At 36.3% G+C, this 24,661-nt stretch overlaps 1 protein-coding gene across 2 annotated transcripts in view; it reads left to right on the top strand.

Moving 5' to 3' along the window:
- Positions 1-24,661, top strand: part of IQUB (IQ motif and ubiquitin domain containing) — a 131,674-nt gene that overhangs the window by 62,152 nt on the left and 44,861 nt on the right. Inside the window, exon 13 of one of the 2 annotated variants that reach the window (XM_089917458.1) lies at positions 1-23,666. The exons of the other annotated variant lie outside the window; for it this stretch is intronic. Coding sequence (XP_089773584.1) covers positions 1-183 — 183 coding nt within the window. The 3' untranslated portion in view covers positions 184-23,666. Of the gene's footprint in view, positions 23,667-24,661 lie in introns of those variants that run through there. 2 annotated transcript variants of the gene reach the window in all.

Genomic DNA, 24,661 nt, shown 5'->3' on the forward strand with positions numbered 1-24,661 from the left:
GGATATGAACCCTTGTTTATTCACAAGATCAAACACAAACATTTCCTGGCTAAGAACTATTTTTCACAAATTCCAGTGCTGGCTTCATTTTTACTTGGTGATGGTGAAGTAGATGAGATCAGAAAGAAACATCAATCAGAACCAACATCTAAGATTATAGATATCCACAGGCCTAGTCCTTAAAAGATCCAGGACTATTTGTTTGATGATCAGCACTTTTGTCCACTGCTAATAGAGTAATACAGAGGTCACACAGTACGGTAGTAGCATTTTATCTTTTATTGATTTTAATTGTTCTTCATAGTGTCATAAGTTGTATGAAGAGAAAACATCCCTATACAAATGCTTTATTGTTAGTGTTAAATTTAAATATAATTGTGTTACTGAAATTAATATTTTAAAGAGAACATTTTATTTTTACTTATTTTCACATTAAAATTTTTAAAAATTTCAACGACATTATATTACAGTTAAAATCAACAGACAAACAAAAGCTAGGCTTAACTTTCAACTCAAAAAGTTTATTTTAGAAAAAAAATGTAGTTATAGGAGAATAGTCAGTATACGGATGAGAGGAAACATTATAGAATTCTCCTTCATGAAAATCTTTACATATAGGATAAAAGATGCTATGTTTTAATATAGGGATTTGAATCTTCACATTTTATCTTCTACTTTCATCTTCCATTCTTCTCAAAATTTCAATGAAAAAACAAACTATAAACAAACAAAATAGTTCATTCCATACTGGAAAACAGGGTGAACAGTGGAACTATATTTTATTCTATGGTAGAAAAACTCCCTGTGGGGCAATGACGAAACTCTGTGAGAACAATAAAAATGGTCAAGTAAACTATAACAGTTCCTTTCCCTAATAAACCAAAGGAATAACCTTGACCACATGCATGTCAGGGACGTACAATGATGAACAACAGTATATGAGTCAATCTTAACAGGAAATACGTTCAAAATAGGATAATTCAAGGAGAGTTTATTTACAAAGGGACTTCTTATAAAGCGTGAGCAGTGTGTAAGGAAACTAAGGGAATAGTGTAGGAGCGTAGGGTCACTATCACATAAGCTGTGTCTACCGTAATCTCAAATGGATCTGGGGAGGGAATGGTCTGGGAACCCAGAAAGAGAGTGTAAAGGAGATAACTGAGATCAGTGAGCAACTCTCAGGACCCTAGGTGATCTCATGAGCTAGAGAAATAAATATCAGACCTCACACTTCTCTCTTCCTCCAGTCTCTTGCTTGGGTTTCCCATTGGAAGAACCCAAAAAGAAAGCAGAAGAAATAGAAGTCTGTGGACATAATTCGTATAGCTTCCGGGTAAAGATCAGAGGAGACAAGTGGGAGAGTGGATTTGGCTGGCTAAAGAGAAGACATCCAGCTAGAGAGAAGAATTAAAAGTGAAAGTGAAGAGCTATAATTCAAGTAGCAATATTTCATACACACACAACATAAATATATATATTTGTATATATTATACTTACATATAAGTATATATATGTGCGTATGTATATATATTATATATATATAGAGAGAGAGAGAATTCTCTTAATTTCAATCAGTAATTAATGAGGCTGTTCTCTCAAGTTTAGTGATCAAGGAGTCAAGGAATTCAATCTAAATATTAATATTTATTCTACGTAAATATTTACCAACATTTTAGCAACATATTTTCTAGGATATCCACAGTGTTTTTACTTAGCAAAAGCATGGCACATGATTATTGTTTTTAAGGAGCTAAACATTGAAAAGGGAAGCACTATAAAGCTGCTGTTGTTTTCAAATTTTCATAGACAATTCAGATGTTCTGGAAACTTTCTAAACAATAAATTACAGATAGGATTAGATTGGGGACCATTCTGATCACTAATAAACAGGTAAAAATTTAACACAGACAAAAGTGGGTTTGCACTGGAATGGAAATGACCAGGTTTTCACAAGACAGTTCGGGAGAAACCCCCAGGTCAGAGTAGGAAGAGCATGAGGAAGCAGCAGGAAGGGCTGGGGCAGCAGGCAGCGAGGGGGCAATAGATAGGGGCAAATAGAGGACTTTGAGAGTTCCTCTATTGCCCTAGGAGTAAAGCACTTCCTTATAGTAATGGAAGACTTGTGGAGTACAACTGGTGGGGGGCAGAGTGAGGGCAGGCAACCAGAGCTATTGAATCATACATGAAAAGGGGCAGCACCTTAATTTAGGGCTGGGAAAATAACCACAAAGAGCCAAAAAAAAAAACAGGCTCAACAACAGAGAGACTTTGCTTAATAAGGTCAACTCTTCTGGGAAACTCTTTTCCATCCCATTGGAACTACAGCTCTCATTTTACACAGGTCTCCAAAAATCCACAGCAGAAGGGGCTAGAGATGGTGTCAGTCTAGAGAGCAGCCAGCAGGGAAAAAGTCCGGTTTCTGCCTACTAGAATCCTGGCACCAGGGTACTGGACAGCAACCAGTTAAGAAGTTAAATCCCCCTGCCTTAGAAGGACCTGCATTTCTCTAGTTTATGACCTGATGAGCACACCTCCCCTGGCCCACTAACAAATGAAACTGTAGAAGGTGTTTCCTTCTTTCTCCTTTAGGAGGACTATATTATATGGATAGAGACCTAAACAGTAGAACAGAACAAAGTTTTATATCCCAGTATTGCAAAAACAAGCTGACAAAAGATGGTCACTGTATACGTAAAGATTCAAAAATCAAAAAAGGGATCCTTTTGAAGAATGAGAACAAATATTCATTTAACAGATCTCGACTATATTAAGGACATTTGATAGCATTTTTCATCTTTTGGAAAAAAAATACTGGGAAAAATTGCTATTACATAAATCATTACAATAAATAAATAAATACAACAAAATAAATAATTGCCGAATTAGAATAAACAACACACTAATGGCAATGAAGAGCAGATTTGGTACTTGAAAGCTAAAGCTAATACAGGGATTGGGTGGATTAGCTCAAGATAGTCCCCTAGAGATTTCCCTGGCAGTCCAGTCAGTGGTTAAGACTCTGCATTCCCAATGCAGGTGGCATGAGTTTGATCCCTCGTCGAGCAACTAAGATCCTGCATGCCACACGGTGCGGTCAGAAAAAAAAAAAAAAAAAGCTAGTCCCCTTGAATTCAGAGGAAAAGTCAAAGAAATGAGGAAGATGAGCAAAAATGATAAGTCTAACAGCTTTGCTTTGTCTACACTAGAAATAACATAAGCCTAAAATGGAGTAGAGAAGGAGAAACAATTAGCAAAGGGAGATTTAAAGCTAATTTCCCTAAGCTAAAAAGGCATATATCCATAGCTGTATAAAGGATCTACCAAGTACTGGGAAAATTAATATAGAGATACACATAGACACAACCTCATGACATTTCTGGATTTCAGAAATATTGGACAAATTCTATAAGCATTCAAGTTGAAGAGGAAAAGCCACAAGGAAAAAAGTCAATAACAACAGCATAGATTTCTCTTCTGCAACACTAAGTGCCAGAAGGTGAAGGAGGAACACTTCTGTTGAAGACTTTTGAATTTTGAGGGTGAAAAAATGACCTAAGAATTTTACTTTCAGGCAAATTTTTTTTGGTGAAGACAACAGGAAGACATTGTTAGGCAGGAAGCATGTCATCAGTCTATGTGTACTCATTCTGTCCTCCAGCTGATCTCGAAACTATGGAGGTAGGGTCTGGGCATGATACCGTATATGAGAAATGGCAGTGAGCACTGCAACTTCAGTCCTTTCTAAATGATCATGATTTGTATGGTTATGAAACAATGCAATGAACAAAAATAAATTTTCAAATAAAAATCTATACTGCAAAAAACAAAAATATGAATCAACAACAAAAAAATACCCTGAGTATTGTCACTAAATGTCTGCTGTAGGAGGGTTCAGAGGGATATAAGTGTTCCAGATCTTTTCAAGGGGAGATGAGTAAATGGATATATAGATAGGAAAGTTGGTATTCAAATATTTAGTTAAAAAATTTAAAGGCAACTGCTAGCAGAATGAAAATTGAATTATAAACTCCACATTTCTAGAGAGAAAAAGGGAACAGTGACAAACTTGAGAACTATTGTGAAATAAAGGGGTTTTGTTTGTTTTTTTAGGTTAATAGGAAGTATATATAAGAGAAAAACAAGATTAAAAATATCACAGTGCATAAATTTGGATGGGTTAAAATTCTAGTAAAGGATAGTTATTCTGTTTTTTTTTTTTTTGCGGTACACGGGCCTCTCACTGTTGTGGCCTCTCCCGCTGCTCCGGACGCGCAGGCTCAGCGGCCATGGCTCACGGGCCCAGCCGCTCCGCGGCACGTGGGATCCTCCCGGACCGGGACACGAACCCGCGTCCCCTGCATCGGCAGGCGGACTCTCAACCACTGCGCCACCAGGGAAGCCCAAGGATAGTTATTCTTATATGGTATCAAAGGAGTGAACTACAAGCTGTGTACCAGATATGTACCCCCAATAAAATGACATTTAAAGATATATAGTAAAACTATATCAGTCATATACAAATAGACAACAAAATAATTGGTGGCAATATTAATATCGAGGATGAAATCAAGAAGAAAAAGAGCAAAAGAAGTTACTTTATTTTGATAAATTATTATTCACAATATAAATGGAGAATTAATCTCTACATTGGGTATACAAGTAGGCTTAAAACGAAAAGTCAGTTGGGAAACAATTCTCCATAGGTTTTTAACATTTCTGCACGTCTTTTGAGCAGAGGTACTTAGTTCTCCTTTTTTCAAGGATGTTTGTAAAGCAAGCAGTCTTAGAAGATAGAGATAGTGTTCCCTGTAAAAGATTCAGAGTCTCTAAGCCCAGCATTCCCAGTCTATGAAGCAGCTCACTGTGTGCATGTGTCATCTGGACTTTGTGTCACCCTGAGGGATTTAGAGCAAAATGCTGATCTTCTGGCTGCTGCTGTTTCTGTGAAAAATAAATTGTGCTTTATCTCTGACCCAGGAGTCTCATGTCTTTTACTATCATTTATGAACTTGTGGCACCAAACTTGTTACCTTGCAATTAGGACAGCATTTCAGATACTTCACAGTTCTTGATACAGATAACCTTAGAAATGGAAAACAAAAAAAAGGGAAATGAGTCAAGAGGTACAAAATGCTGTTTCTCTTCTCTTTCCAGGAACACTGGGTGATTGATTGCAATTCTCCATCCTCTTGAAGTGAGGCAGGATTATGTAGCATGCTTTTTCCAATGTAACGCAAATAAAATGATCTTGTGTCACTTTTGAGCATTAAAGGAATGAAAGATTCTGATTCTACTAACTAGGTATTCTTCTTCTAATAAATAGAAAAAGAATGAATGCTCCCCAATTCATGAGGCCAGCATATCCTTGATATCAAAATTTGACAAGGATAGTACAAGAAAGAAAATGATAGGCCAATTTCACTATGAATATAGATGCAAAAATCCTAAACAAAATATTAGCAAATAGGGGGGATAGCTCAGTGGTAGAGCATTTGACTGCAAACCAAATCCAAAAAGTGTATTAAAAGATAAAAGCATATGGTTTTTCCCGGATATTCTTCATGTGCTTCTTCAGTTCTACCTTCCCCCCTTCTCTTCTCATCTTCGTGCCCTTGGAGGTTGATATTTATGCAGTGCATCAATGAGTGCACAATATTCCTCAGTTGGGTTTGGTCAATAGGAAGCATCAGCAGGAAATTTGAGGTCTGAGAGAAAGAGGTTGAGATATTTATTACCCTGGCTTCTCCCATCTGCCTTTTGGTCTGTTGTTGTCAAGTGACTGCTTTTATCTGCCTAAGACCACAGCTGTGGTTGGACGGTCATCCCTCCTACTCTTCAACTCTCTTTGAGTTCTGGGGCTCATTCCTTCTCTTTACTTCTTCAGCTTATGGGTGATAATGGCTTTCTTTTGTAGCTGGGTTAAGGTGCTTCACTTTTTCTTTTTGATTTCCTTAAACAATGTCATCTCCTTTGTAAACAGTCCTTTTACCAAATACTTCTCAAATTAGCCAGTTTGAATCTGCCAACAGGTTCTGCTGGACCATGAACAAAGCAGTAATTGGTACCAAGAGTGGTCCCAGTAAACGGACTTTAAGATGTAATCCTAGGCTCGGGCTGCTTACATGTTTGAAGAGCATGTGGGTACCCTCCATATAGGAAATGGGACACTGGTAATATGCAGTGTGTGGTAGCATCATGATTACTCAAAACTTCGCCAGTGGAGGCATGGAACGGGGTGCAGGATGGCCGATAAGCTTAGGGAGATGAAATGCAATTAGTCAGTTTGATGACAAAGATTGTGGCATAAGATGGGTATTCTTACACTAGAGGGAGTCCATAAAGAAATGGATATATTGAAAGCCTTAAATGTCCAATACAGACCCAGACAGAAATTCAGAAAGCCCTTAAGACAGCTCTAAAGAAATTATCTCCTGCATATACAGGGAATACGTGGCTAAGGATTAAGTCTGAAGCCTGATTGTAATGTGTGTAGAGTTGTCTTGTCAATTAGATGTGCACCTAGGTTAGATCTCATGCTTAGGTAAGGATACTGGTGAGGAAGAACAAGGTATGGTCTGGTATGAGTTAGCCTATATACTGAAAGAGTTTCAGGAGTGTGTCAATTTTTACTTAGATTCAGGGGAGTATATATAAGAATTTATTGTAAGGATGTTAGACTAAAAAGGATAAAACAAAAGATTATATCAAGCCAAATTGATGTTCTTGCCTAGAATTCAAGATTTAATGTGTTGGCTTGAGGCCCTGAGAATTGCTATATGTGTTAACTGGAGCCTAAACTCAAAAGTGACCTATATCAGTGAGCTTGAAATGCCAGAACTCCCCCTGGAAAATATTAGGAAGATGGGTTGTTGGAGTGGATCTGTTATGTGCAACTTTCTCAGATGCCTCTTAAAGGTGTCTATACTCCACAAGAGGGTCTTCACCAAGACATTAAAAAATGCGATCATAAGTGGATTATGATCCTTGAAAAACTCTGTGGTGACTGTTCCCTGTAAGCTGGAGATGACAGTGGTGGCTGCAGTGGAATTTGACAGCCTGGTTTAATGGGAATAATGCAATCCCCAGTGCTAGAAGTGAGGCTGAAACTTAAGCATCAGAAAAAAGTGGGCAGTTATAATAAGAACCCTAGGGGCAGAGTGGTTTGTTCCTGCAGGGATTTATAACAATGGTTAATTGATGATCAGATCCATGGGCATGAAATGGACTGCTGTATTAGTTTTTTAGAGGCTGTAACAAATTACCACAGATTGCGTGGTTTAAAACAACAGGGATCTCTTCTCCCACAGTTCTGGAGGCCAGAAGTCTAAAATCAAGGTTCAGCGGAGCCTCATTCCCTCCGCATGTCCTATGGGAGAATTCCTCATTGCTCTTCTAGCTTCTGCTGGCTCCAGGCATTCTTTGGCTGCTTTGGCTGCATCACTCCAATTTCTGCCTCTGTGGTCACTGGGCCTCCTCCTCTATGTGTGTCTGTGTCTTTTCTTCTGTCTCTATGTCGACACTCGTCATTGGGTTAAGGGCCTACCTGGGTAATCCAGGATGATTTCATCTAGAGATCCTTCATGCAATCACATCTGGAAATATTCTTTGTTCACATAAGGTCACATGTACCAGGTCCATGTACTGGGACATGGATATATCTTTTTAGGAGCCACCTTTCAATCCACTATAGCAGTATGGTTCTATATGAGCAGAAAAATTCCAGTTCCGAAGGTCAGAAAAATAATTAGTTAAGGTATGGTAGTGAGGAATCTTGGTCTTTTACCAGAGTTCTCAAACTTAAGCTATTTCACAGATGTTAAAATATAGAGGCATATTAAACATTTTAAGAGTTTATTTGAGTACAATCTCTTTGAATTGGGCCGTGTCAAACCTTAAGTGGTTAGGGGGTGTTCTGCCAAAAGGAACCAGGGGAAAGATTTATATTGAGAAAGTGTGGAAACAAAGAACAGAAATTATTATTATTATTTTAACATATTTATTGGAGTATAATTGCTTTACAATGGTGTGTTAGTTTCTGCTTTATAACAAAGTGAATCAGCTATACATATATCCCCATATCTCCTCCCTCATGCGTCTCCCTCCCACCCTCCCTGTTCCACCCCCCTAGGTGGTCACAAAGCACCGAGCTGATCTCCCTGTGCTATGCGGCTGCTTTCCACTAGCTATCTGTTTTACATTTGGTAGTGTACATGTGTCCATGCCACTCTCTCACTTTGTCCTAGCTTACCCTGATCCCCTCCCCGTGTCCTCAAGTCCATTCTCTACGTCTGAGTCTTTATTCCGGTCCTGCCCCTAGGTTCTTCAGAACCAGTTTGTAAAATTATTTTTTTAGGTTCCATATATATGTGTTAGCATACGGTATTTGTTTTTCTCCTTCTGACTTACTTTACCCTGTATGACAGTCTCTAGGTCCATCCACCTCACTACAAATAACTCAATTTCGTTTCTTTTTATGGCTGAGTAATATTCCATTGTATATATGTGCCACATCTTCTTTATCCATTCATCTGTCAGTGGACACTTAGGTTGCTTCCATGTCCTGGCTGTTGTAAATAGAGCTGCAATGAACATTGTGGTACATGACTCTTTTTGAATTATGGTTTTCTCAGGGTATATGCCCAGTAGTGGGATTGCTGGGTCATGTGGTAGTTCTATTTTTAGTTTTTTAAGGAAGCTCAATACTGTTCTCCATGGTGGCTGTATCAATTTACATTCCCACGAACACTGCAAGAGGGTTCCCTTTTCTCCACACCCTCTCCAGCATTTACTGTTTGTAGATTTTTTGACGATGGCCATTCTGACTGGTGTGAGGTGACACCTCATTGTAGTTTTGATTTGCATTTCTCTAATGATTAGTGATGTTGAGCATCTTTTCATGTGTTTGTTGGCAATCTGTATATCTTCTTTGGAGAAATGTCTATTTAGGTCTTCTGTCCATTTTTGGATTGGGTTGTTTGTTTTTTTGATATTAAGCTGCATGAGCTGCTTGTATATTTTGGAGATTAATCCTTTGTAAGTTGCTTTGTTTGCAAATATTTTCTCCCATTCTGAGGGTTGTCTTTTTGTCTTGTTTATGGCTTCCTTTGCTGTGAAAAAGATTTTAAGTTTCATTAGGTCCCATTTCTTTATTTTTGTCTTTATTTCCATTTCTGTAGGAGGTCAAAAAGGATCTTTTTGTGATTTATGTCATGGAGTGTTCTTCCTATGTTTTCCTCTGAGAGTTTTATAGTGTCTGGCCTTACATTTAGGTCTTTAATCCATTTTGAGTTTATTTATGTGTATGGTGTTAGGGAGTGTTCTAATTTCATTCTTTTACATGTAGCTGTCCAGTTTTCCCAGCACCACTTATTGAAGAGGCTGTCTTTTCTCCATTGTATATTCTTGCCTCCTTTATCAAAGATAAGGTGACCATATGTACATGGGTTTATCTCTGGGCTTTCTATCCTATTCCATTGATCTATATTTCTGTTTTTGTGCCAGTACCATACTGTCTTGGTTACTGTAGCTTTGTAGTATAGTCTGAAGTCAGTGAGCCTGATTCCTCCAGCTCCATTTTTCTTTCTCAAGATTGCTTTGGCTATTCGGGGTCTTTTGTGTTTCCATACAAATTATGCAATTTTTTGTTCTAGTTCTGTGAAAAATGCCATTGGTAGTTTGACAGGGATTGCATTGAATCTGTAGATTGCTTTGGGTAGTATAGTCATTTTCACAATGTTGATTCTTCCAATCTGAGAACATGGTATATCTCTCCATCTGTTTGTATCATCTTTAATTTCTTTCATCAGTGTCTTGTAGTTTTCTGTATACAGGTCTTTTGTCTCCTTAGGTAGGTTTATTCCTAGGTATTTTATTCTTTTTGTTGCAATGGTAAATGGGAGTGTTTCCTTAATTTCTCTTTCAAATTTTTCATCATTAGTGTGTAGGAATGCAAGAGATTTCTGTGCATTACTTTTGTATCCTGCTACTTTACCAAATTCCTTGATTAGCTCTAGAAGTTTTCTGGTAGCATCTTTAGGATTCTCTATGTATAGTATCATGTCATCTGCAAACAGTGAGAGTTTTACTTCTTTTCCAATTGGAGAACAGAAATTATTTGATTGGCTGTAACTTAAAGCCTAGTTGGGTCTTTGTGATTGGTTGTCCTTAGCATTTTGATTTCATAACCCTGAGACATTTACAGGCTTAGATTTTTGGTTTCCTTATGTACGCTGCTGCCATGGCATTAGAGCTCCCTCAGTCTAATGGCTTTCTTGTTTAATTAATTTAACACAGACCCACAGACTCTTTATGTGGGGAGAGACTGGCTCTCTTTAAAGAATGACTCTTCCACAAACGTGTGTTTACTGTGTATGTTCCTCCAAGCCTTCTCCAGTGGGACCTATCTCATTGACAGTGCCCAGGAGGAAACAAATACCCAGACCTTGTAAGTGCTCTTAGTTACTGGCTCTGAGATGACGCTGATCTCCAGAGATTCAAAACATCACTGTGGCTTACTGGGAGTCTGTGATGGCTAGGCAGTAAGCTGGTTCCTGCCCCAAATCAATTCAGCAATGAGTGCCTGGCAACCACAGAACCATCCTGTGCTCATTTCCCCAAGGTTAGAATATAAAGTGGAAATGCATGTACTTAGTAACTAGCAGGATTCTCCCATATGTTTCCTTGTTTATGCAGTGAGGATTATTATAATAGAAAGGGCCAAGTGAAAGTCCCTGAAACTGTCCTCCAGATCTCTCCTTTCCCTGCAGAAAAAGTAAACCAAAACCAATACTGCATCGATGGGGGAATTGATGCCACCAAATACTGGGAAGGTTAGGATTCCTACCACAGTCCCATTTAATTATGCTTTGGGCTGGTGCAAATCCTATCCAGATCTTAAAGAAAAGCTGTGGATTATCATAAAGATAATCAGATGATGGGGCTTCCCTGGTGACGCAGTGGTTGAGAATCCGCCTTGGTGCAGGGGACACGGGTTTGATCCCTAGTCTGGGAAGATCCCACATGCCGAGGAGTAACTAAGCCTGTGTGCCACAACTACTGAGCCTGTGCTCTAGAGCCCGTGAGCCACAACTACTGAGCCTGCATGCGGCAACTACTGAAGCCCGCGCGCCTAGAGCCTGTGCTCCGCGATGAGAAGCCACCGCAATGAGAAGCCCACACACTGCAACGCAGAGTAGCCCCCACTCACCGCAACTAGAGAAGGCCCGTGTGCAGCAGCAAAGTCCCAACACAGCCCAAAATAAATAAATTAAAAAAAAAAATGATAATCAGATGATGATGCCAATGCAGCTCTGGTTACAGATGTGACATCTGTGGTGTCATGTATTATATTACCTTCAATCAAAGAACTTGCTTTACAGAGGCAGAAGTGAGACAATGGGTCATGCTCACAGAATTCACCAATCTTACCATGTCTCTATTACCCAGAAATACCTGACTTGATAAAACTCTGGCATGGCCTACTAAAGGGTCAGTTATGGCACCATCTGGGTGACAACACCCTGAGAGGTTGGAGTGCTGTCCTACAGGATACAGCACATGCTTTAAATCCTTGGCCAATAAGTGGTGTCTCCCTCACAGCCAGAATGCATAGACTGGGAAACAATGGGTAGAGCTGGTTAATGGATGCTGCTGTCTTATCTTAAGAATGCACAGGACTAGGAACAAAAGGATAAGGCTGAGTGTGTCCTGTTTCACTATTATACTACATAACCTATGCACATCCCTTCAACCTTGGACTCAATGAGTGTGTAGACTTTTATGCACAGGGAGGAATCTCTCCAGGGAACACAGTAATATTCATAGTAATATTCACAGTGAATTGGATTTTGAGACTCACAAAGCAATTCTTTAGAGAGCCCAAATGGTTAAGTTAGTGTGTCGTCCTAAGTGAACAGGTCGTAATTTTTCTTTTCCACAGGTTGAGAGCTACCAATACCTGGTTGAGAAGAAACATTTTCCACATTTTTTTGGATATAAGATTATTTTATTCTCGTTAGGTCTCACAATAAGACTCCCTTGCCACTCCAAATTATACTCCAGGTAGTATGCTATGGTACCCTTACAGATGCAATACACCATGTTGCTTTATAGGAATAATGTATCATTCCATAACGGGCATTATGAAATTTCATTTTGGACTTTAAAAACTATCACAGTATATTTTATAGAATCATAATATATATTTAAAAGAAAGACTTTCTGAGGGAGAACCAAAAAAGTTTAGTCAAAAATAAAGTACTGGATGCTCTTGGCTTGAGAAAAATGTGTATCACGTTGGAGTATATAGTCTGTAGATATCCATTATATTCGGTTAATTGAAAGTGTTGTTGAATTCAACTATGTCCTTACTGATTTTCTGCCTACTGGATCTATTTCTAATAGAGGGATGTTGAAGTCTCCAACTATAAAAGTGGATTCATCTATTTCTCCTTGCAGTTCTACCAGTTTTTACCTCATGCAGTTTGAGGCTCTGTTGTTAGGTGCATAACACATTAAGGATTGTTACGTCCTCTTGGAGCATTGACCCCTTTATCATTATGTAATGCCACTCTTTATCCCTGGTAACTTTCCTTGTTCTGATATCTGCTTGATTTAAAATTAATATAGCTATTCATGTTTTCTTTTGATTAGTATTAGCATAGAATATCTCTTTCCAATCGTTTACTTTTAATCTGTATAAAAATTGTCTTTATATTTAAAGTGAGTTTTATGTAGGCAACATATAGGTGCGTATTGTTTTATGATACACTTTGACAATCTCTGTTTTAATTGGTGCATTTAAACCAGTGACTTTCAAAGTGATTGTTGATATAGTTGTAGTAATATCTCTCATATTTGTTACCCATGTTCTTTGTTTCTACTCTTGTCTTCCATTCTTTTTCTGCCTTTTTTGGTTTTAACTGAGTATTTTATGTGAATCTATTGTCTCTCCTCTCTTTATTATATTTACTCTAATTTTCTCATGGTCTCATCAGTTATACCTTTTTTTTTTTTAAGTGTTACTTAATGGTTACCCTAGAGTTTGCAATATACCTTTATAACTAATCTGAGTCCACTCTCAAATACCACTATACCGCTTCCCAGGTAGTACCAGTACCTTATAACAACAAAATAATCCTGATTCCTCCCTCCCATCCCTTGTATCATTGCTGTCATTTGTTTCACTTATATATAAGTGTACATGAGTGTATATATAGTCGAATACATTTTTGCTATGATTTTGAATGAATTTATCTTTTAGATTAATTAAGAATAAGAAAAACAAAAGTTTTCATTTTATCTGCACTTATTACAGTGTTTTTGATCTCTAGCATTTCTTTTTGGTTCTCTCTTAGGATTTCCATCTCTCTGCTTACATTGCCCATCTGTTCATGCATGCTTGCCTACTTTATCCATTGGAACCCTTAGCATATTAATCATAGCTGTTTTAAGTTTCTGGTCTGATAATTCCAATATCTCTGCCATATCTGGATCTGGCTTTGATGCTTGCTCTGTCTCTTCAAACTGTGTTGTTTGTCTTTTAGTATATATTGTAATTTTTTTTTTTTTAATAATGGGTCATTAACTGGGTAAAAGGAACTGCTGTAATATAGGACTTTAGTAGTGGTGGTAAGGTGTAGGGGGAGGGGAAGGGTTCTGTAGTCCTGTGATTGAGTGTCGGTCTTTTAGTGAGTCTGGATTTTGAACTTCACACGTACTTCTTGGTTTTTGTTTTCGTTTTTCTTTCCCACTTAGTGGGACAGGATGGGCTAGAGTGAGCTGGAGTTGGGTATGTCCCTTCTCCCGGGTCCGTTAGGTGCTGATAAAGTCCCAGTAGGTTTGTCTCTGGTAATAGTTTCTCCTGAGGGCAGAGCTTGTTCAAAAGAACTGAATAATCTGGCATATTTTGAAATGATTAATTTCCCCATTCCCCCTAAGCATGAGGGGATTTTTCTCTAATCTTCACTGTGAGAATCTTAGAGAGCTCCAGGAAATAAAACTTACAAAATGTGGAGATCTCTGATGCCTGGATTCCCCTGGATTTTCTCTCTCTCAGACGTGTCCACACTGAGCCTCTAGCAATTCATCAATTACAGTTCAGGGTCCCTACCCTGGCACTGGTTCCCATGGAGGTTTCTGCTCCAATAGGTTGTGATTCTCTGTATTTGCCTGTTTTTCTCTCCAATATTGGGGGTAGGGGTTCGTCCTGTGACCTCACTTCTCTTACAGATCTAAGAAGAGTTGTTGCTTTTTCAGTTTGTTTAGCTTTTTACTTGTTAGGGCGAAGTGGTGACTTCTAAGCTTTTACTTGCTGGATTGGGAACTAGAAGTCCCCTGGATGCTCTTGACTTGGAGAGAATTCTGATAATCCTTTTACCAACTTAAATTTAATGCACTGCAGATTTTAAAGAAATTTTTGTTTTCTTACAGTAAACAAAATCTAATACACATAAAAATAGATTAAAATGTTATCAATGAATGTTAAAAAATATATACCTATACTGAATTTTCAACCTTAATGATTCAGGAGGAAATATTTCCATTAAGTTCCCATAAATGTGCATATTTATGTAATCAGGAAAGGAAAATACATACTAAACTATGAATCTTTCAAATATGGACAGTTTGTGATAATGACCAAGAGTCAAAGTCTGCTTTTCATAGGATCTTGTGGACAGCTGTTGCAAGATGTTTGTGAAATGTAAACTGAATTTGAATTTCTTCTCTCCCATACACAATGCAGAATTGAATTATAATCTTAACAAATACATGCGAAGAGTGATTGTTCTCAGATTCTAGAGAGTTGACATTTTTACATCGTGTCGAAACTGAAATTAAGAGCGTATCAAAACAGAATTCAGCAATGTTTAATCATTGCTGATTCAAGTGACTTGATGTGAAGACGAATATAGGGGATGCACACACAAATCGATTTGAATAGAGTATAAAGTTTTATACAAGTCAGAAGTCTGTGTTTTTTCTGACTCTCCAACAGAATGATACACTGAAGTTTGGTGTTTTACATCAGTATTGGATTTGTGAATTGACTTAGGTACAAGACCTAAGAAGGAAATTCCGTTATTCTTTCCTAATAGCTCTTCAAATGGTTATCATCTATACTTATAAGCCTATCCCTCTTTGATAAAGTGCGTCTTCACATGCTGGATATTCCTCCTGGTTTTCTTTTCCACCTTCACTCCCCTGCTTCTGCTTATTCCAATCCTATGTATTTTGCAAGGTCAGCCCAACTGTACCTCATTCAGTCATTTACTCATTTATTCAACACATACTTCTTGAGTTTAATATGGACTAGTTATTATGCCTTGGGGCCATATGTCAAGTAAAATACTATTCATGCCCTCAAGGAACCCATGTAGACAGACAGACAAATAATTGCAGTCTTTCTGTGTCTCCTCATCTGTAAAGTGAAGTTGGCATTATTTCAGCTGCAGGATTGTTAAAAATTAGAGTGTGTATATAAAATACATGGGACACAGGAAGTGTTAAATGTTTAATGAAGGATTAGTGTTTCTTTGCTTAAGTGTTTTATAAACCAGTATAATCTTTCTTTTATTATTTCATATGCAGTATGTTGATAGGAGACACACAGAATTAGGTTTACCCTTCAATGACCGGTCACCTTCTTGGTGCCTTACGTGGTTATTCACGTACTGTGGGGATTCGTCCAAAGCCGTTGTATCCTAATTTGGTCCAAGTGTGATCCCTTATTCTCACTGTTTCCTTTTAATGTACATGAAAACGATTCAAAAGAGACAGAACTCTACTTTCTGGAGGTGAAGGTTTCAGGTGTATAAAGTGTGAACAGCTACTGCTGATACCTTGCTGCTATGAATTTTACAAGTGTTCAAGAAATTATTATGAACTTTCCGTGGCACTTCCTCAGAAAAAAACTTCCCCAACTTCACAAGAGCTTTATCTGCAGATGGATTGCTGTCTCTCTCCTCCCACTCAGCTTGGCTTCCTGCTAATGCTTGTGTTTGGCAGCTTCCAATGGTCTTCCTAACCTGCATTTATCTTTCCCAAATTAGAGGCAGCTGGGCAATTTTAGGAAGACAACTCACTAATTCTCTCTTTTCTAATTTGTAAAGCCAGTAATTCTCTCAAACTTCAGGAGGCTTTGAAACAAAGAACTGTATGTGGTCTTAAACTTTTTAGGCTTTATTAGTTTACAAATATTCTCTAACAATGTGAAAGTTTTAAAAATATCAATTATTAGGATAAAAAATTATATATTGCGATAGCTCTATTCTCCTTACCTGTTTTTAACTCGATATGAATAAAACCAGCTGGAGTTGGTCTCCCAGTGTGAGTAAGAAACTAATTTCTACTATGCACAGCAAGTAGCCAGGAAAAGACCCTTGAGTTGAAAAAAATTTTTAAGTTGCTTTCTAATAAAGAATAAAAAATTCTTATTTGCTAAACAAAATCTCCAGCTGTTTTATATTAACAATATATTTTTGTAATTGTTTTCTTTGGACAAAATTCCAGTGATATTAACTATTTTTAGCACAAAGTTAGTCTGCTACTTTTTTTCCAGCTTTTTAATTATAGTATTATTTGACCTAGCTCATCTTGATCTGCCTTTTAAACCATCTTTTCCCTGTGAATAACTCTTAAGGATAAACTTTATTGTGTAAGCCAAAATGCCACGTACTGTTCAGTCTCCCTCCATGAGTTATGGAAATGTGGAGCAGGAAAGTGGCCTTAGGTATTTGACACATCATAACGATGCTTTGTTTTAAAAACATCAATACAGAATGCTATGAATAAAATGCTATGAATAAGAACTAGCAAAAATAGTCGAGTTATTCTTTTAATAAAAACTATATTTTATAAGACATAAGTCTGGCAATGTCTGACTCATAAAAAGGATGCCAAGTCCCCCAATATACTTATAATTATTTACAATTTTTATTTGCAGTGACTGAAGTGTACATAAGGAATTAATTTTTTATTGCATCATTTTATTGTTGAGGTAAAATTTGTAAATAGTGAAATGTGTAGATCCTAAATGTATAATTCAATGGATTTCAAAAAATGTATACACCTGTATAACCAACATGACAATCAAGTTATAAGTCATTTACATTACCTTAGAAAGTACTTTTGTGACCCATTATAGTCAGTTCCTACCCACCATAGATAATCACAAGTCTGATTTCAATGATCAGACATTAGCATTGCCAGTTCTTGAGTTTTATAAAGGACTCTTGTGCTTAGCTTCTTTTGCTCAATATAACATTTTCAAGATTCACTGATGTTGTTGGATGTCTCAGCAGTTTGTTGATATTTACTGTTGAGTGATATTTTATTTGGATTGTTTCCAGTTTTTTTGACTATTATAAATAAGCTCCTATAAACTTTCTTTTATCAAGCCTTTTAAGAGACATGCTTTTATTGCTATTGAGTAAATATCTAGAACTGAAATTGTTGGGTTGTAGGCTAGGTATATCTCTGACTTTAGCAGAAAATGCTAAACGGTTTTCCAGAATTGGTTGTATTATTTTATACCCCCCACCCCAACAGCGTACAAGAATTTTCTTTGCTCTGCATCCTCACCAGCAGTTGGTGGTGTAGGTCTTTTTGTCATTTTGGTGGATATAAGTGGCATCTCATTGTAATTTTAATTTGTACTTCCCTGATGACTAATGATGTTGAGCGGTTATCATGTTCATATTGATCATTCTTATGCATTCTGTTGGAATGTTTTTTCAAGTGTTTTGCCCATTCTTTAATTGGATTGTTTTTCTTATTATTTAGGTGTAAGTGTTTTTTATAAATTCTGGATACAGGTCCTTTGTTAGATACATGTATTGTGGATATTTTCTCCTAGTCCCTGGCTCTCTGTTTAATTTTATTAATGGTGTCTTTTCATGAGTAACAGTTTTTAACTTGTTAAAGTCCAATTAATCAATTGTTTCTCTGGTGGTCTATGCTTTCTGTTTCCTCTCTAAGAAGAGTTTACCTTCACCAAAGTTGAGCAGATATTATTTCCTTCTACTTTGTAGTTTAAGCTTTACATTTAAGTCCTTGATCCATCTTGAATTAATTTCTGTACATTATGTGAGATAAGGATTGATTAAACTTTCTTTTTTTAATTAAAAAAATTTTTTTACATCTTTATTGGAGTATAATTGCTTTACAACCTTGTGTTTCTGCTGTATAACAAAGTGAATCAGCTTTTTAATTTTTTTGGTTTTCAATTTTTTTTTGAAATTACAAAGAAAATTTATTTTATATAAAATTAACTCATGCCTGCGATGAAAAATATTCAAACAGTAATACAACTTAAATATTCATAACAATTTCTATTCAATACTAAATCTACATATGCAATACTTTTCTCTCTTCCTTCACTTTCTCTATCCCCCCTCAGGCCCCCTCCCCAGAACATTAACACTCCTGAATAACACATGGTAAAACTCTTAATGAACTGGTGTTTTTCTCTATAATTTCTTTTTAAACTCTATTTAAAACACTTGCAAACTGTATATAAAGATCAGTGATCCTGTGCATAATGTCAAAAGTTTGAACGATGTAACTCAAATGCAATAGGCCAGTAGCTGGAAATTACTCTGGTTCTAAAGTTTCTTTTTTTTAATATGGAGGATATCTAGTTGTTCTTGTACCATTTGTTGAAAATAATATCTTTTCTGCCTTCTTTTATTGGTACTTTAATTTTCTCTACTGATTGCTATATATTTCATTAATACCTGCTCTTTTATTAAGTCATAGTTTCTATTTTTTGGGGGGGTTAATACTTATCTTTTCCTAATCTTCAAGTGAAACTTAGTGAATTGATTTGAAACCTCTTTTCTTTCCTCATAGAAACATTTCATCCTATAAATTTCCCTCTAGGCAGTGCTTTAGCTATATTCAACAAATGTAATATGTTATAATTGCAATATAATTTTATTTTATAGAAATGCAAAATAGTCAAGTGCTATTCTTTGAATAAAATCTATATTTTTGAAGGTAAATATTCAGTCACATGTCTTTTATATATTTGACTATGTGCATACAATATTACTCAGATTCATATAACCTAAAGGCACATTTCTGAGAAGAAAAATTTGAGGCAGGTTTTTATTCATATGCAATTATATGTGTAGTCCATAATTTGACTTTGGGCATAAAAATTACTTCCTCTAAAATAATATATGAGTATATCAGATCGACTGAATTTATTAGGTTTTTAAAACTACTCAATCTAAGAAATGAGTGTTCATTCAAACTAAATTTATTTAGTAGTTTACTCATGTATGAAATCCAGATGTTGAATGTTTTCAACTGTTACTATCAAATCAATCTGAGTTTTCTCTTTTCTCTCTCGCTTTCTTTTTCTGATCTCTGAATTGTTCTGATGATGCATTATAAGTGAGTTCATATTTAATGAAAGAGATTGACCATATCCCTGGGAAGGGGTGCCAATCAGGAAACTAAATAATACACTCTGTGCAACGGTCTGTATTTTCATTTGCCAATGTTACTCAGGTAGAGAAATGCAGCCCCACTTCACCTGTCCAAAGCAGAAATGCCAATTAGCATTTCTGACTTTAATATTATCCACAGTATGTTTGTCTCATTTACACACACATTAGCTAGAGTAATGTGGCTAATTCCGAAGGTTGAACAGGAAATCTAACTTAAGATTTTATAGTGTTCCCATATGTGTCGTTTAGGCTGGAATGTATATGCATACCACAGCTAAAGGATAAGAAAGTGTTATTGAAAGGTACTATGGGACATTTGAGGAGACTTGGGCTTTAGTTCTGATGCTGCATTGTGCTATGTATTTAACTTTGGGTAGGTAACTTAATTTCTTCATCTTTACAGTGAACTATTTGGCCCAGATAATCTCTGTGGTGCTTGCATTTCCAGAATTTTAGGTCTACAATAAACACAAACCAGACCAGAATTTGGATAGGCTCAGGAGAAGGGTAACATCTGAACTGTATAGTCAGAGTTCTTCGGAGGTGGTTGTTGATTCCTCTCCCAAACTGTACCACAGGGAACTTTCTCTAGATTCTTCCCAGTCATTTCAGTGAGTGCCTTTTGAGGTTTTTGGAGCAAAAGCGTGCAAGAAATATGAACACCTTTTATCTCTGGATATCTGGTCTTCAGGAGCTTCACACTGTCATACTGGCCTACACTCATCCCTTTGTAATTTATTAACTTTATTCAGCTGACTCTTTACTGGTATCTGTGGTATCTGACAGCATCCACCATAGATAAGCAACTGCTTCTCCCTGCAAGCCCCTGTCCGCAGATTTCTGGTCATTTGTTTGCCTTGTGCCCTCAGTTGTCTGACTGGTTAAAGGAAACTTGTTAATGTGACATTTTTCTAGCTTTTTCTTTGTTGCAAGAGTGGGAATGATGCTCTTTCCAGTTTCCAAGGTGAAACTGATACAGTAGCAATTTCTCTTTTCGTAGGTGTCAGAACTGCATTGTAGTCTAAAGGCTATCCTGCCAACCCCAGCTCCTTTCTCCTTTTTCTCCACAGGATTTTTTCCTAGTAAATCTCTTGCCTGTCTAATTCTGTCTTGGCACGTGCTTCTTGGAGGACCTGAAGTAACATAAATTTCTGTATAATATCTGCCATTTAATGTAATTAACAAAGCCAATCCTCACAATCAACACAATCAGTCAAATTAGACTTCCTTTCTGTCAGAAAGTCTGGCTCCCTTTTTCACTTTACATAAACAATTACAAAATAATGCATTTTCAGGATATAATAAAAATGTCTAAGATAAATTATGGTATAAATCTTATAAAAAGCAGTCAATTCAAGATTAAAATTATATAAGAACTAATGTAATGAATACTACTGTAGCTAATATAACTACTGTAAGTTTTTGGAAGGTTTTAAAGACAAAAACTTATATAATTATTCATTACTAATGCATTATATGAATAACTAATATAATTTATTTAAGAAGCAAAGAGAATGCTAAGAGGGATAGTATTCCTTGAATAAATGGGTGTACATTCATATATTAGACTCTGATGTTCAGCTTTGGGGAATAATTAAAAAAGAATTATGTATGAAAAGTCAGAAATAACTCCATTAATTTCTTTAGGTGTTAAGACTAAGCTTTTCCTATGTATTAACAAAAGAAAGAAGTATATACTACTAAAAACTAGTTTATCCAGTAGCTACTCTGTATTTTTATGTATTCTTAATATGTAGAATATGGTAAATATGAAATTTTTATAAGGTGAATTAAAAGGATGGAATGAAGATTTTATTATATATACTACATATAATATATATATATACATGAGACATATGTGTGTAAATCTATATACATTTTATTATAAAATTTGACAAAATAGGTTCTTTTTTTAAACTTTAAATTTTTTTTAAATTTTATTTTTTTATACAGCAGGTTCTTATTACTTATCTATTTTATACATATTAGTGTATATATGTCAATCCCAATCTCCCAATTCATCCCACCACCATCGCCTGCCACTTTCCCCCCTTGGTTTCCATACATTTGTTCTCTACATCTGCGTCTCTATTTCCGCCTTGCAAACTGGTTCATCTGTGCCATTACTCTAGATTCCACATATATGTGTTAATATACGATATTTGTTTTTCTCTTTATGACTTACTTCACTCTGTATAACACTCTCTAGGTCCATCCACGTCTCTACAAAGGACCCAATTTCGTTCCTTTTTATGGCTGAGTAATATTCCACTGTATATATGTACCACATCTTCTTTATCCATTTGTCTGTTGATGGGCATTTAGGTTGCTGCCATGACCTGGCTACTGTAAATAGTGCTGCAATGAACATTGCGGTGCATGTGTCTTTTTGAATTATGGTTTTCTCAGGGTATATGCCCAGTAGTGGGATTGCTGGGTCATACGGTAATTGTATTTTTAGTTTTTTGAGGAACCGCCCTACTGTTCTCCATAGTAGTTGTATCAATTTACATTCCCACCAACAGTGCAAGAGGGTTCCCTTTCTCCACACCCTCTCCAGCATTTGTTGTTTGTAGATTTTCTGATGATGCCCATTCTAACCAGTGTGAGGTGATACCTCACTGCAGTTTTGATTTGCATTTCTCTCATAATTAGTGATGTTGAGCAGCTTTTCATGTGCTTCTTGGCCATCTGTATGTCTTCTTTGGAGAAATGTCTGTTTAGGTCTTCTGCCCATTTTCTGATTAGGTTTTTTGTTTTTTTAATATTGAGCTGCATGAGCTGTTTATATATTTTGGATATTAATCCTTTGTCTGTTGATTTGTTTGCAAATATTTTCTCCCATTCTGAGAGTTGTCTTTTTGTCTTGTTTATAGTTTCCTTTGCTGTGCAAAAGCTTTTAAGTTTCATTAGGTCCCACTTGTTTATTTTTGTTTTTATTACCATTACTCTAGGAGATGGGTCAAAAAGATCTTGCTGTGACTTTTGTAAAAGAGTGTTCTTCCTATGTTTTCCTCTAAGAGTTTTATGGTGTCTGGGCTTACATTTAGGTCTCTAATCCATTTTGAGTTTATTTTTGTATATGGTGTTAGGGAGTGTTCTAATTTCATTCTTTGACATGTAGCTGTCCAGTTTTCCCAGCACCACTTATTGAAGAGACTGTCTTTTCTCCATTGTATATCCTTGCCTCCTTTGTCATAGATTAGTTGACCATAGGTGCGTGGCTTTATCTCTGGGCTTTCTATCCTGTTCCATTGATCTATATTTCTGTTTTTGTGCCAGTGCCATATTGTCTTGATTACTGTAGCTTTTTAGTATAGTCTGAAGTCAGGGAGTCTGATTCCTCCAGCTCTGCTCTTTTCCCTCAAGATTGTTCTGGCTATTTGGGGGTCTTCTGTGTCTCCATACAAATTTTAAGATTTTTTGTTGTAGTTCTGTAAAAAATGCCATTGGTAATTTGATAGGAATTGCATTGAATCCGTAGATTGTTTTGGGTAGTATAGTCATTTTCACAATATTGATTCTTCCAGTCCAAGAACATGGTATATCACTCCATCTGTTTGTGTCATCCTTGATTTCTTTCATCAGTGTCTTATAGTTTTCTGAGTAAAGGTCTTTTACCTCCTTAGGTAGGTTTATTCCTAGGTATTTTATTCTTTTTGTTGCAGTGGAGAATGGGATTGTTTCCTTAATTTCTCTTTCTGATCTTTTGTTATTAGTGTGTAGGAATGAAAGAGACTTCTGAGCATTAATTTTGCATCCTGCAACTTTACCAAATTCATTGATTAGCACTAGTAGTTTTCTGCTGGCATCTTTAGGATTATCTATGTATAGTTTCATGTCACCTGCAAACAGTGATGGTTTTACTTCTTCTTTTCCAATTTGTATTCCTTTTATTTCTTTTTCTTCTCTGATTGCTGTGGCTAGGACTTACAAAGCTATGTTGAATAATAGTGGTAAGAGTGGACATCCTTGTCTTGTTCCTGATCTTAGAGGAAATGCTTTCAGTTTTTCACCATTGAGAATGATGTTTACTGTGGGTTTGTCGTATATTGCCTTTATTATGTTGAGGTAAGTTCTTTCTATGCCCACTTTCTGGAGAGTTTTTACCCAGTTATAAAGAGTTTTTATAAATGGGTGTTGAATTTTTTCAAAAGCTTTTTCTGCATCTATTGAGATGATCATATGGTTTTTATTCTTCAGTTTGTTAATATGGTGTATCACATTGATTGATTTGCATATATTGAAGAATCTTTGCATCCCTGGGATAAATCCCACTTGATCATGGTGTATGATCCTTTTAATGTGTTGTTGGATTCTGTTTGCTAGTATTTTGTTGAGGATTTTTACAACTATATTCATCAGTGATATTGGTCTGTAATTTTCTTTTTTTGTGGTATCTTTATCTGGTTTTGGTATCAGGGTGAGGGTGGCCTCATAGAATGAGTTTGGGAGTATTCCTTCCTCTGCAGTTTTTTGGAAGAGTTTGAGAAGGATGGGTGTTAGCTCTTCTCTAAATGTTTGATAGAATTCACCTGTGAAGCCACCTGGTCCTGAACTTTTGTTTGTTGTAAGATTTTTAATCACAGTTTCAATTTCATTACTTGTGATTGGTCTTTTCGTATTTTTTATTTCTTCCTGGTTCAGTCTTGGAAGGTTATACCTCTCTAAGAATTTGTCCATTTCTTCCAGGTTGTCCATTTTATTGGCATGGAGTTGCTTGTAGTAGTCTTTTATGATGCTTTGTATTTCTGTGGTGTCCATTGTCGCTTCTTTTTCATTTCTAATTTTATTGATTTGATCCTCTCTCTCCTTTTCTTGATGAGTCTGGCTAAAGGTTTGTCAAATTTGTTTATCTACTCAAAGAAGCAGCTTTTAGTTTTATTGATCTTTGCTATTGTTTTCTTTGTTTCTATTTCACTTATTTCTGCTCTGATCTTTATGATTTCTTTCCTTCTACTAACTTTGAGTTTTGTTTGTTCTTCTTTCTCTAGTTCCTTTAGGTGTAAGTTTAGATTGTTTATTTGTGATTTTTCTTATTTCTTGAGGTAGGATTGTATTGCTATATACTTCCTTCTTAGAACTGCTTTTGTTGCATCCCATAGGTTTTGCATCGTCGTGTTTCCATTGTCATTTGTCCCTAGGTATTTTTTGATTTCCTCATTGATTTCTTTAGTGATCTCTTGGGTATTTAGTAACATACTGTT

The sequence above is a fragment of the Delphinapterus leucas genome, chromosome 9 (assembly GCF_059928025.1).
Source record: "Delphinapterus leucas isolate spDelLeu-1000000601 "Yukka" chromosome 9, BTC_Dleu_Yukka2, whole genome shotgun sequence".
In the NCBI taxonomy this organism is placed as follows: Eukaryota; Metazoa; Chordata; class Mammalia; order Artiodactyla; family Monodontidae; genus Delphinapterus; species Delphinapterus leucas.